Genomic DNA, 14,796 nt, shown 5'->3' on the forward strand with positions numbered 1-14,796 from the left:
TTCAGTAAACCATGGCTGGCACAAATATTTAGGGCCTGAGTACGATTGTGCCTTTATTGATTTTCTGTAGCCCACTCAGTTTCTAACAGAAACATCGTATTTTAAGTCTGCATCTGCCTTCCCCGTCCCAAGAGCCCAGAGACCACCTGGCACCATGCCCACCCTTCCTTGCTAGGGGATCTGCCTGACCTCTTACTCCATGTCCTCCTTCTCCCATTCTCCTGCTTTGGGTTGTTTGCCTTCACCAGCCAGATCTTCCTCAGTTTTTCCTAGTTACTTCTTACCTTACCGTGTGTTCATTGTCTTTCCCACATCATAGAGCATGCTCAAACTATCCAGGTGTATGCACAGGACGTCTCTCTGATAGGGCTCCTACGGCCAGCACCCCACCCCTCACGGGCAGGTGCTGTGCCGAGTCTTCTCATCCTACTGCAGTCAAGCTAATTGGAGACAAGAACCACAGTGAATTCCCAGCCCGGTCCCCTGTGCACCACAAATGCCCTGATTGTGGGCCAGAGAGGAAGAAGCCTTTGCGACAGTTGCAGTTTCGTTTTGTTTCATTGCCATTCCTGCAGAAACCCTCCTTGGTCATGATGAGGGCAGGGGCACCGCCAAGGATGGCCAGTGTGCTTTGTGGGGTTAGGAACTACTGTTACATAAGTGGTAAAAGGTGTACCATCCACTTGGTTTCTCTTCAAGTAAGTTTAAAAAGTAGGGCTGAGATTTTGGCAGAATTGACTTGTCTTATTCAATAGTGGCTCTCTGAGCTATTTGCCGCAAATGAAGATTTTTAAAGTATTTTCAGCCTTGGGGAATGAAGAAATTACTAGACACATCTGGAAATAGAATGGAAATGACAACTGTAGCTCCTATTTGCTGTCACAAGGCTCTGACTCCCTAGCACAGCACACACTCACAGATAAGAATTAGCTTTTGCTCTTAGTAAATGTGGCACAGTTTTGAGGATTAAATAATCTATCCATTCCTGTTACTCCACTGCCTTGCTTAGGAGTTTTCTGTGTGTGTGGCCCATTCCTTTCTAATCTCCCCACCAACTGCCCCTCAAAACTCTGTGTCAAACTGATTCCAGCCTTCTTCCTGAGTTCTTCCTCCTGCAGCCATTTTCTTTCCTATCAGAATAATCAGAACAAAACCAGTCAAGGTGGTTCATGTCTGTAGTGCTAGCACTACAGAAGGTAAGGCCAGAAGATTCTGAGCTTGAGTTTGAAGCTGGCATGGGTTACACAGTAAGTTCAGGGTGGTCAGGGGAGGGATGGGTAATTCCTGCTGTCAACTTCACTGCATCTGGGGTTAACAAAATTCCAAGTGGCTGGGTACACCTGTGAGGGATTTTTCACAATTCAGTCATTTAAAGTAGGAAAACCAAGTTTTAAACTGTATCGTTTAAGGTGGGATAATCTACCTTTATTCTGGACCACACCTTCTGGTGGCAGCCTTTATAAAGGACATGGAAGAAGGAAGCTCTTTGCTCTTTGCCTGTTTGGCCTCACTCTGGTTGACAAGCCCATTCCATTACTGTCATTAGAGCCAACTTCTCAACTGATGAGCAGATGAGACATCCAGCTTTGTTTGTGGACTGAGCCATTACTAGATTCTTGGACTTTCCATTGGTAGACAACCATTGTTGAACAAGTAGGACCAAAGCCTATAAGCCACTCTAATAAACGTCGTGTGTGTGTGTGTGTGTGTGTGTGTGTGTGTGTGTGTGTGTGTGTGTGTGTTTAGTCTATCAATTCTGTTTCTCTAGCAAACCCTAATACAGATTTATAGATGAATGGATGATAGATAGATAGATAGGATGACAGATAAAAATCAACCCAAAATAAGCAAATGCATAGGAATGTTTTTGCTTTAGCCATTTCCCAGTATCATCTTCTCCTTCTCACCTCCAACAGCATCAGTATATATAACCTTCTACTGGTAATGTCCAGGTGACTTGAAGGGTCTAGTTCAAAAACTGCCTCATCTCATTTCTCTGGAGAGATTATCTTCTTCATCTAGCCAGGCAAATACACGCTGCCTTATTTCTCCTGTAACTTTAACCATAGAAAACTTCCTGTTTGCTGCCTTGAATTGGATTATAGCTAGTAGAGTGCAAACTCCTTAAGCATCGTGTCCGTGCTTGGTTTAATTTTGCACACCTCTTAGGATTTTCCACAGAGTGTTCTGCTCACCATGGGAGCATAGGGACAGCTCTCTTCAGGGTACTCATTTCAGTTTATGTTGTTTGAACTTGGTGGTCGGTGAGCTAACTTCTATTGTCTCTCCATTTTCTTTCACAGAAGTTTCTCTAGATTTTCAGAGTACAAATGCAGCCCAATTTTATAACAAGCCTTATCTTACCTCTCATTTAAATCTCAGTTAATGAACTGTTCCCTTTATCTTGGTAGCCTTGTTTGTAAGCTGAACACAAGGACCACCATCCTGGCAGCAACTAACCCCAAAGGCCAGTACGACCCCCAGGAGTCTGTGTCTGTGAACATTGCCCTCGGAAGTCCACTCTTAAGTCGATTTGACCTCATCCTGGTCTTGCTCGACACCAGGAATGAAGACTGGGATCGTATAATTTCTTCCTTCATCTTAGAAAATAAAGGTAGGTGAAGGAAAATGAATCATTCACTGCAACAAGGAAAGATTAGACCTAACTAAAGGACACTCCCTTAAATTAAATACTCAAGACAGGTAACAGAGAGATGCTTAGACAGAAGGCGTCTCTGAAGTTAGAGGGCTTTCTCCACCTCTGTCACGAGAGTATATGAATTATATATGCATGTGGGTGGATGGATGGATGAATGGATAGATGGATGGAGGGACAGATAGATGAACAGACAGACATAGATTTAGATGTCCTTTCTCATTAAAGACATCCTTGTGGTAAAAAATTTATAGTTTTGCACACAAAGAAAACTGGAGAGGACTGTGAAATATAAATCAATAAATGTTAGGTTTTTTTTTTTTTTTTAATTAGACTTACTCAAGTCCTTATTACTATAAGTGAGACCAGAAATTTTCTAAATAATTTTCACCTGGGGTAAGCTTCTTTTTATTAATCTTATATCATAAGACAGCTTATTCTGGAACTGCATGCTACAAGGATAATAGGTCTACATTTCAGTGAACATAACGCCTGAAGCTGACCTTTTTAAAATGTGTATAGGAGCCAGGTGTGGTAGTATGTACTTTTAATCCCAACACTGGAGAGGCAGGTGGATCTCTGTGAGTTCTAGGTCACCCTGGTCTACATAGTGAGTTTCAGGACAGCAGGGGTATCTATGTAGAGAGACTCTGTTTCAAAAAAGCCAAAAGTAAATAAATAAATATTAAAATACGTGTAGGAATTTCTTCAAATTCCTCAAAATAAGATGTTTTCCAGCTGTTTTTAATTTACTGATCCAATGTATGGTGTACCGACTCAGGTTACCCAAGCAAATCAGAGAATCTGTGGAGCATGGAGAAGATGAAAACCTACTTCTGCCTCATCAGGAATCTCCAGCCCACATTGTCTGATGTGAGCAATCAAGTGCTCCTCCGATACTACCAAATGCAAAGGCAGAGTGACTCCCGGAATGCAGCCCGGACAACCATCCGCCTATTGGAAAGCTTGGTCCGATTGGCAGAAGGTTTGTTTTATTTTGCAGATACTTTTATTAGTGCCCAGTTTGTACAAGGCATCACCATGCAGTCAAAAATGATCAGAGTAATCACCATTTATAGTCACCTAAAAAGTAAAGGCTGAAGGGTGTCAGGCGATAGGATAGTTTAGCTGATGAAGATTCATGCCCCAAGCCTGATGACTCCAGGTTGATCCTTTGATCCCACATGTTGGAAAGAAAGAATTGACCCCCCACAAGTTGTCCTCTGACCTTACACACATGTGAAAACACTTAAGTTAATAAATGTAATTATAAAAATTAAAAATAAGAGCGATAGAGGTCACTCGGCATTCAAGAGGACTTCCTCCTCCCCCAGAGTTTCCAAGCTTGGTTCTCAGAGCCCATGTCAGAGTAGCTCCAGCTCCTGGATCCAGTGTCCTCTGCTGGCTTCTGTGGGCACCTGCATACATGTAGTGTACACACACACACACACACACTTTTAAAGCCATGCTTCTGAGGGAATATACTGATGATGGAGTGAGTCTTTGTACATTTCGGAACCTCCCACAAATTAGCTATTGAATATTCATTTAGAAAACCTCACTTGTGGTCTTTCCCAGTAGCAGACTCCCAGCATTTAAATAGTGTATTTTCCTGCTTGCTTGGAATTGTTTCCTATGTAGTGTTGTTTCTGGCTCTTATTCAGTAATTGCCACTTGTGACTCATGCCTATTCTTTTTTTTTAATAGAAAATAATTTTTTCATGTGCTATATTTCTGATCACAGTTTCTTCTCCCTCGCCTCCTCCAGACCCTCCCCACCCCCACACCCACCAATCCCATACCTTTACTCTTTCCCTCCCTCTCTCTCTAGAGAGCAAACATGCAATCAAACAATAAAACAAAAAATAAAAGGTATAAGAAATGTATACACTTAGAAAAATATATACAGACACACAAAATATCCATGAAAACACATAAGCAGAAATATATAAACAAAAGGCCAGTAAGGTTTTTTTTTTTTTTTTAAAAAAATATCACAACAAAGCATTATAAGACAAAACATATCCAAACACACTATTGAGTTTCTTTTGTGTTAGCTATTAACTGCTGGGCGTGGGGTCTGCCCTTAATCATGTTTTATACCCACTAAGACTACCATATTTGTCTTTTTGGGTCTGGGTTAACTCAGGATGATTTTTTTTTCTAGATCGATTTATTTATTTACCTGTGAATTTTATGATTTCTTTTTCTTAACAGATGGGTAATAATACATTGTGTAAGTTTACAACTTTTTCTTTATCCATTCATCTGTTGATAGGCACCATTTTCTGGCTATTATGAATAGAGCAATAATGAACAGAGATAAGCAAGTTCCAAGTGTTTCCCAGCCACTTGTGTTTCATCTCTTGGCTACTTTCTGTTTAGTTCAGTACCCGTTTTTAAATTGGGTTATTTTTTCATGTTTAGTTTGTTGTTGTTTTTATGTTTTAGATATTATCCCTCTACTTGATATGTAATTGGTAAAGATCTTTTCTCATTCTGTGTCCGGCCACTTTGTTCAGATGCTGGTGTCCTTTGCCATGCAGAAGCTTTTCAGTTTCCTGAGGTCCCATTTATTAATTGTTGGTCTTAATGCCTGTGCTGTTGAAGTCACCCACTAACACTGTATAAGGATCAATATGTGACTTTAGCTGTAGTAGTATTCCTTTTATGAACTTAGGTGCCCTTATCTTTGGTGCATAAATATTTAGAATTCCAATATTCTCTTGGTGGATTTTTCCTTTGAGTGATAACTTTGGGTGTGAGTTCTGTTTTGTCAGATAATAAAATAACCACACCAGCTTGCTTCTTGGGTCCATTTGCTTGAAATATCTTTTGTATTCTTTTACCCTGAAGTGATGTCTATCCTTGATGGTAAGCTTGGATTTCTTTCCAGCAGAAGATTAGATTCTGTTTTCTAATCCAGGCTGCTGGTTTGTGTCTTTTTGTTGGGAAATTGAGATCATTAATGTTGAGAGATATCAGAGAACAGCACTTGTGATTCTTGTCATTTTGTTGTGGTTGTATGGGTTATTTCCTCCTATTTTGCTTTGCTGAACTGCAGTTATTTGTTCCTTGTGTTTCTTGGGTGTGATTAATCACTTCAGATTGAAGTTTTCCTTATAACACCTTCTGTAGAACTGGATTTGTAGATAGATGATGTTGAAATTTGATTTTATCATGGGATGTTTTTATTTCTCCCCCTATTGTGATTAAATTTTTACTGAGCACAGTTGTTTGGTGGCATCTGTGGTCTCTTAGAGTCTGTATAATATCCATCCAGGCCCATCTGGCTTTGAGCCTCCTTTGAGAACTCAGCTGTTATTCCAATGGGTCTGCCTTTATATGTTATTTTGTCTTTTTCCCCCGTGCAGCTTTTAATATTCTTTCTTTGTTCTGTACATTTAGTGTTTCCATTATTATGTGCTATAGGGAATCTCTTTTCTGATTCTATTTTGTATTCTTAATACTTTTTGCACCTTGATAGGGACCTCCTCCTTGAGATTAAAATTTTTCTTTTCTTCTGATTTCACTGAAAATATTTTCTGTGCCTTTGACCTGGGTTTCTTCTCCACTATCTACAAACAGTAGAAATTGTTTGTAGATTTGGTCTTTTCAGGGTTCCAAATTTCCTGGGAGTTTTGTACTTGCATTTTTTTTTAATTTTTTTTTTTTGAATAAGGTGTTCATTATTTCTACCTTGTCTTCAACACTTGAGATTCTCTCTTCCATGTCTTGTATTCTTATCTCCAGGCTTTTTTTTTTTTTTTTTTTTTTTTTTTTTTTGACTTCTTAAATTTTTCATTTCCAGTATTACCTCAGTTTGGGGTTTTCTTTTGTGTGTAGTGATTCTACTTCTTTGTTAAATTCTACTTTCATGTTATGATTTTTTTTTATTGTTATAGCATCCCACTGTTCGTGTTTCACAGACTTCACTAAGGAATGGGTTCCTATCCTCATTAAGGTCCTTGAACAGATTCACAATAGTTATTTTTGAAGTCCTCGTCTTGCGCTTCTGCTATATTATATCCCTCACAACCTACTATAGTAAGATTACTGGGTTCTGGTGGAGGCATATCTTCTCGGTGGTTATTGATTTTATTTTTGTGCTGGTGTCTAGACATCTGGGGGTTGGGATGATTGTGATATTGTCTGTTGCCATCTGCTCTTGTCTTTGTTGGGTGACTATTCCTTTCCTTGGTTTCTGTTGGCCTCTCTGCATCTTAAACTGTGGTGCTGTGGGTTAGCTGGGAGAGCATGCTTGTACAGGTTGGCGGGTGGCAGAGAGGAGTAAAGGGGGACTAGGAGGAGAGACTTCCAGAACTTTTGACCTAAGGGAATCCTGTTCACACCTAGAGTTAGGGTTCACAGGCAGTTAGAGGTGCTATAGAAAGATGGGATTCTGCAAGTGTGTTGCAGTACAGAATTTTCTGGAGAGATGGGGATGAGACCTAGGATCTGAACCTAGAGTTGGAGTCTCCAGTGAAGGGTGATGAGGTGGAAGGAGGTACATCTGTGAGCAGGTTGTTACTTGCAGAGGGTGAGAATGAGGAGATCCTAATGGATGACAGGAAGGGTAGTGTGATTTTCCTGAGTCCCTGCCAGGTGTGGCCGTGGTAGAAAGTGTTTCTAGGTATTGGGGCTAAGAAGGAATGGGTATGGGCTCCAGGGGTGGGGTCTGAGATGGTCTACCGGAAGGAGAAAGGCTGAGTCCACTCCAAAGTTTGACAGAGTTCCCCAAGAGTGCAGGTAGGTAGGAGGAAAGGCGCCCAAGCGGTCTGCTACAGGGCTGGGGGAGACTGGGGACCCTGTATGGGGGGCGGGGAGGAGGGTGGAAATCACCTACCTGACTCTCATCCCATGTGGCTACTGGCTTTCCAGTAAGAGTGTTGCCAGCTCTAACGGGCAGATGGGATTGGGTGAGGGGGAAGCTGAGTCCACGGCAAGGTTCCGTGGACTCCCCAGGGAACGGGGGAAACTGGGACCGCGGCTTCTGCCAGCTGTCTGTTACAGGCTGGGACAGGATTAGACAACCTGCAGTGGAGGACAGGAAGGAGAGTGAAAGTGGCCTACGTGATACCCACCCCAGTGCCTCATGTCTGTTCTTAACACCAGATCAGCAAAGCTGTACCCCGTCCTGTCCCAGAGGCTTAGGGCTTACACGGGCATACACAGCTAATGTCCATCTCCGCATTTACACTTTACCTATGTTCAAATTAATAACATTCACTTGAATTGAGTGTATCATATCCTGAAACCATGTAAACTTAATACAAATGTCAGAAAACAAATGAACCTCATTTTATTCAAGAAGTTACAGCTAATATTCAGGCAAGAAAAATCTAAAAATTCTTGCTTGCTAGTGTGGTGCTTTAAAGGGCTCGTAAATCACAGATTAAAGAGGTGCCAGAGATGAAAAATGAGTTTTAATTTTGTGTATGTAAATGAGAGTAAAAAAATGAAGAATAAAAATTGCTAAATATTAAATAGATATTTTTACAGTGCCTTTCTTTGCTGGAGTCTAGAATATTCTCATTCAAATACACAAAATTGTGTGGGCTATGAAGGATCAGGCCTGTTACTGAAGAAACCACTTTGAGGATAGTTGCCTACTGAAGTAACCCTAACTGATAATTTAGCTCATCCATAAAATGCAAGTCTAGAGAGTAGAGAAGCCAAGTAAAGGGTTGCATTTGTCACCTCAGATAACCCTAAAGTGTCTTGCTATCTTAGCTCATGCTCGCCTGATGTTCCGCAATACTGTGACGCTGGAAGATGCCATCACGGTCGTGTCAGTGATGGAATCCTCAATGCAGGTGAGGGTATTTTGTGCCTACTGTTCACCCTAATTATGAGCCCTCCTGAAAATGACACTTTATTAGCATACTGAGAGTTGTACCTTACACTTCCTGGGAAATTCCAAACACAATCATTTAAAAGAAGGCCCTGTTGCCGATGGGGACCTCCATTCTGCCATTGCTGTTGCCTTTGCCTGTAAATGGGAAGGAGCAGGTCTCTGCATTTTCCTTCCTCAGCAAACCTTGGAGAGTTCGTGCTCTCACTAGTGACAGGTGGCTTCCTGGCACAGTGATCACTCACATAATGATAAATGTTTGATTGTTTGTTCACTCTTTTGCTCTTTTTGGCCTTTTTTCCCCAGGGGTCCACCGCCCAACTCCCAAGTAAATCACACATTATATCTTACAATTACTTTTGAATGCCCTGCCTTAGCTTGGCTTGTTTCTAGCCATCTTTTCTTAACTTTAATTATTCCATCTACTGTTTCCCTCTGGACTTTTATCTCTCTCATCCGTAAATCTTACTTTCACTCTTACTCTGGCTGGCTGGCTGGCTGGCTGGCTGGCTGGCTCCTTATTCTCTCTCTGTTCCTTCTTCTTCATTTTTCCTGTTTATCCTCTCTGCCTGCCGGCCCCGCCTATCCTTGCTCCTGACTCGCTATGGGCCATTCAGCTCTTTATTAGGACCACCAGGTGTATTAGACAGGCACAGTAACACAGCTTCACAGAGTTAAACAAATGCAGCAAAAACAAAAGCCACACACCTGAAAATAACAGGCTACCACATAGAAATTTGAAAGCGTTCCATAGTTGTGTTGCCCAAGATGAGGATGTAGAGAGCCATCTCCCCCCCCCAGATGAGGATGTAGAGAGCCATCTTCCCCCCCCCAGATGAGGATGTAGAGAGCCATCTCCCCCCCAGATGAGGATGTAGAGAGCCATCTCTCCCCCCCCAGATGAGGATGTAGAGAGCCATCTCCCCCCTGAGATGAGGATGTAGAGAGCCATCTCTCCCCCCCCCCAGATGAGGATGTAGAGAGCCATCTCCCCCCTGAGATGAGGATGTAGAGAGCCATCTCCCCCCCAGATGAGGATGTAGAGAGCCATCTCCCCCCCAGATGAGGATGTAGAGAGCCATCTCCCCCCCCCGAGATCAGTGGACCCTGGTGTGTCCTTACTCTTCTTGTGCAAGTTGACCTTTGACTGCCCCTGGTGTCTTCTCGTCCCTCAGGGAGGTGCACTACTAGGAGGTGTGAATGTTCTTCACACTTCCTTCCCTGAAAGCCCACGGGCACAGTACCGGAGGCAGTGCGAACTCATTCTGGAAAAGCTGGAGCTCCAGAGTCTCTTGAGCGAAGAGCTTAGAAGACTTGAAAGGTAAAGGAGGAAAGCAAAGGCAGGCACACAGAGAAAGATGCTTCTTTGGCATTTAGTGAAACAGGAAGTATAAAGTTAGCAGAGAGCTGCCAAGCATCATTTCATTATCTGTTGTATATGACCAACCACTGCAAAACTCAATGCCAAAAAAACAAACAAAAACAAGCATAATTTTAGTGCTTCATTTTTGGGGAATTAGAAATTCAGTCTGATTCAGAGGAGACAGCTGTCTCCATGCTCCTTATCCTGTTGGCTGGGTCCACACCTGGAGAATGGCAGAGCAGTGTTTCAAAACATATCACTTGTGAAGTGTACACAGTAGGCATGGGAAGGATGTGGGAGGGCCGTGGGAAGTGAATTAGAACCTGAAATTTTACCTAAAGACATTTGACCTGAACTTCAGGGTTCCCTAAATGCATGGGTTTCTGTAAAGCTAGATTTTGAATCTTCACCTCAGAAATGAATAAGAGATAGCAAGACCATGCACTTTGTGATTAGTCAGAGTGGCATCATAACATACCTCTACGTGTAAGCGGTATTATCTCCAAATCAGACAATGGCCCGAGTACGTGTTGAAGCTGAGTGGCTGTCTACATTGTTGATTGCATTAAGTCAGACCTTGAAAATATTTTTCCTACCATTTCTCTGTTGACTCTGACTTCTCCCAGCAGCATTCTGGTTCTGGTGTGTCAAACCTGAGCATGTCTCTTCTGGGGAGTGCAGTGGAGTTGGCTTCACTCACTGGTAACAGGTACCAGGCTGCAGTGAACTGGCACTGTGTGAAGTTAACCAGCCTCCCCTTGGCCATAGCCGCTTATATGACCCTGAGCCATGTATGCTTAGGTGTAGCTGATCTTTTGAGGTTTCAGCTGGGCTCAGCTCAGCTTTGCCTGGGAGAGTCTGCTCATTTTGACCAGCTCTATCGACCAGAAGTGATAAATGTAGAATTCAACCACAAAGCACAGCTTCCTCATCTCATATTCAGAAGTGACTCCTGGTCCGGAGTGGGGAGAAGTGGGGAAGACTATCCAAAAGGGAAACAAAACAAACCTGAATGCTGCCTTAATAGTCTTTCCTACTGTTACTTCTTTATCATGCAGAAACATGTTACAGTGTTGATCTTCAAAGCAGCAGAACCAAGTGTCTCACGCTATGAGTACATTATCTTCAAGATCCAATTGGAAGCTATAATAGCTCTCATAGTAAAAACACACACATTTCCCCCATACTTTCTTCCAGAAAAAACTAAGGCTAATAACCACCTCAAATGATGGCCATTCTGTCTAGTGAGTCAAATGGCATGGATATCACTTGGTTTTAGGATGCTGTATCACAACTACAGAAATTTTATGTAGACATTTAATTGCTAAGCAAGAATTAGACCAAAAAAAAAAAATAATCTAATCAAGCCATTCTACCCCTGCAATTCCTCAGCTTTGAGACTGTTCTTATAGTTTTAGCAAATGTGAGTAACCTGACATTTTCTGACACTGATATCTACTCATGGCAGTGATTTGGAAAGCTGCTTGCTTCTCTGTTTGGTTACTACCCAAATTAGAAACAAGGAACATGGGCTCTCTGGTGATACTTCTAAACCTGTGAGTGATAAGTTTATAATTTGTAATTTTATAAAAGAAATATACATTCTTTGTACATTTTGAAAACTGGAAGTAATGGATTAGTTTAAAAAAAAAAGTCAAATGTAATCTTATTTCCCAGAGTTATATATTAACTTCTTAATATATTTAAATGTATATTTTTTTAATTCTGTTACTGTAAATGAATATTCAAATAATTTCTCATCTCCTTTTAAGTGTAATTTCCTTTCAGATTTAGCACAGAGAAGCAGATCATATATGTCACCACAGTGAGCTGCTGACATTTTTAAGTTCAGAAGGACCTTCTAAAGGACACACTCTAGAGTGCGGTGATATTTTGTTTATGCTTTAACAAATAAAGCTTGCCTGAAGATCAGAGTGTGGAGCTAACCAGGCAGTGGTGGCACACACCTTTAATCCCATTATTCAGGAACTGTGCCTTCCTGCTAGAAAGTGGTTCTGGACTGTGCTCAGCTTTAACATGCCCAACACTGAGAGCAGCTTGCCTGGGTAGATCTTCATTCAGAGCGGATAAGCAGGCACTAATTCCAAGTCGGACTGTGGGAGAGCTGCCCAGTCTCTGAGGAAACGTGATGGGGTTTTACAGGGAGGGGTGGGCAGTGCCCGGAGGGTCTTCTGTCCTTATGAAGATGGACAGGCATTGGCAGCAGCCGAAGGCAGGAGCCCCAAGCTCTTCTCTCCTACGGAAGGCAGTTCTCATGCACACTACATTTCAGTACCTCCTTTGGGTAAAGCTGTGTGTGAAATCCACATCTCCGGGTTCTCACTTTAAATCTGATCCATTACTGCTAGTGAAACCACCGGAGCCATCACTTAGCAACATCAGCTTCTGTGCAAGGAGTCACAAGTGTTTCTTGTATTTGAACGTTACACATGAAAGGCTCTGAGTGAGCATTTTATACTGCCTTCAAAAGGTCTCCAGTGACATCAGATCTGAAAACTTAGACCAACCTCTGGTTTCATTTTCTTTGTTTTGTTACAGTTTTAGGTTGAAAGAATTCAAAGTAATTTTCTTCTGCTCCAGGAGACTGTACTTGTTACCGACTTGAAATTTTGTTGCACTTAATTCCAGGTGGCATCTTAGAGAAAGAAGAAAGACTCGGAATTTCTTCCTTTGAATGTTTTCTTATGTGTCTCTGCCCAGGTTACAGAAGGAGAATGCGCACCAGCCCCAACCACAGTCAGCAGATGTAGAGGCCACTCCAGGTTCCTCAAGAAATGACGCAGGGGACAAGCCAAGACTCCGAACTTCAACACAGCAGGAACAGAGCTCTAGCTGTTACAACTCCTCCCCTGCCGGGAGTCCCATAGAGTGTCCTGACAGAGACTCCACACCTGGTCTGGGGCTCAACGGACCAACAAGTAGTAACCACTCAGCCGAGCACAAAGGTGGCAGAGATGACACCTTAGACTCATTTGACCTTGTGGCAACTCCTGAGATTAAACCAGAAAGTAGTGCTGTGTCTCCTGAACTGAAAACAACTGAGGGAAACGTGGCTCTGAAAATCCCTAACGATAAACCTCAGGGCAAGGAGAAACATGGGCCAAGTCACGGGAGCAAATTACTAGAAACTGGACATCGTCCATCACTGGGAGCCATGGATGCCCCCTTAAGGTCGCACAGTGTCAGGGGTACAAAGGCTAGAAAGGCAGCAGCCGTATCTGAAGGAGCAGGGCAGGATGATAAGCCAGACTCTGGACTGACTCATGAGCCCCATGGTCCCCCCAAGCTGCAGAAAGAAGGGTCCCAGAGCTTGCACAGAAGTACAACCCGGGTCCGATCACTGCCACCCACAGTCCCCTTTCCCCCATCCATTCCTTTGCCTGGATCAGAGAAAACGACAGGAACACCCCAAAGAAAGAGACAGAAATCCCCTGCTCAGGTGCGAGAGCCTGCACCTGAAAGTATTGAAACTCCAGATGCTCCGCTGGTGAAACTGGCCAGATTCACGTTCAAACAGAAGACAAAACTGAGCCACAGCCCTGTGCCTCCCAGCTCTACTAAAACCGCAGCCAACAGCTGTACAAGCCCTCAACCAAGGACGAGGAAAGGAGGGGCCGTGCCTGTGGAGGGCCCAGGAAAGTTGACGACCACTTCAGGAGACCGATGCTCCGACCAGCTGCAGGGGAAGACAAAGGCGCTCTCAGGGCAGCTACCAGAGAGAAGTCAACCAGGAGAGAAGGACCAGGGGCCTGGAAGAAGGGCTATTCATCCTGAACCGGAGCTTGGGAACCAGGCTGGGCATTCTCATCCAGCTTGTAAGACGGACAGAAGGGAGGGGGTTTCCTGCGATAATAAAAGCAGCAAGGTTCATGCTGGCACATTAGCCAGACTGGCAACCTTCTCCTTCGCTTCCCCGCCAGAATCCAAATCAGAATCCCTCCCTCCTGAAAGGAAGGACCTTGGGGAGAGAAGGCCTCCCGCAGCCACCGTTCCAGTGCTTGGCCGGCAAAGGCAGACTTTCCAGCTGCAGCCGTCCACCGAGAGAGCGAACCTGTCCACACACTCCCTCTTCGCTCTATCAGAACTGGATGACGAAGCGTTGGATTTTGACTGGGATGAAGAAATGAGAAAAAAGCCATGACCGTGAAAAGTGGTCAGGTCAGAATTGCCTTTCCCAGCTCAACCGAGTGCCTTCAAAGAACACCGCGGTGTTGATAGGTGTATGCACAGTGTCTATTAAGTGCCATGCAGAAGTCCAGCTCCCTCGCTGGGTTTATAATTTCAGGTTTATCTTCATGAATTAAAACACTAAATAATGAATTTCAATCAGTGTGATACCAGCACTTGGGCTGAATGAATTAATGCTTCGTTTCACAAAAAGGTGACTTGCTATCCGAGGGCATTTCTGGTTTTTCACCCATTTTTGGTTTGTTGGTTGGTTGGTTGGTCTTTGTTGTGTTGTTTTGGTTTGGGGTATTACTTTTTTCATTTGGTGGAGAAGTTCTTTTCTAAGTTGCTTCTTTTACTCATCCAGACCAAATGCCATGAAGGGAACACTCATAAATCTAACAGGGAGAATGAGTGTCTATTTTCCTCTACATTTTCTACACAGTATGTACTGAATGTGGTGACTATTTATTAACATTCGGAATGACTGGCGAAAATCATGTGGTTTTCTCACACTTTTGTGTTTATTCTCATGCATCAGATTAAATGTGACTGTCTTTGAGAAGCTTCTTTTGTTCCCCGGCACCAAGGCAAGTCACACAGCTTTCTGAGTGCTGATCTTTGGGACTCTGTCGTTCTTCCCCTGGAGCCAGTACTCGCTGGTTTGATTCTCCTTTGCTCTCAGAAGCCTACCTTCAATACAACTTCAGTCATGTGGTTAGGAAAGAGTGTGAG

The 14,796-nt window shown here is 43.1% G+C and overlaps 1 protein-coding gene across 1 annotated transcript in view; it reads left to right on the forward strand.

Moving 5' to 3' along the window:
- The window catches only part of Mcm9 (minichromosome maintenance 9 homologous recombination repair factor), a 73,254-nt gene extending 59,105 nt beyond the window's left edge, over nt 1-14,149 (forward strand). The window contains exons 9-13 of the mRNA XM_051175512.1: nt 2,412-2,614; nt 3,438-3,641; nt 8,390-8,472; nt 9,686-9,831; nt 12,595-14,149. Coding sequence (XP_051031469.1) covers nt 2,412-2,614; nt 3,438-3,641; nt 8,390-8,472; nt 9,686-9,831; nt 12,595-14,035 — 2,077 coding nt within the window. The 3' untranslated portion in view covers nt 14,036-14,149. The remainder of the gene's footprint in view (nt 1-2,411; nt 2,615-3,437; nt 3,642-8,389; nt 8,473-9,685; nt 9,832-12,594) is intronic.
- The last annotated feature ends 647 nt before the right edge of the window (nt 14,150-14,796 follow it).

This window comes from Phodopus roborovskii, unplaced genomic scaffold (genome assembly GCF_943737965.1).
Source record: "Phodopus roborovskii unplaced genomic scaffold, PHOROB, whole genome shotgun sequence".
In the NCBI taxonomy this organism is placed as follows: domain Eukaryota; kingdom Metazoa; phylum Chordata; class Mammalia; order Rodentia; family Cricetidae; genus Phodopus; species Phodopus roborovskii.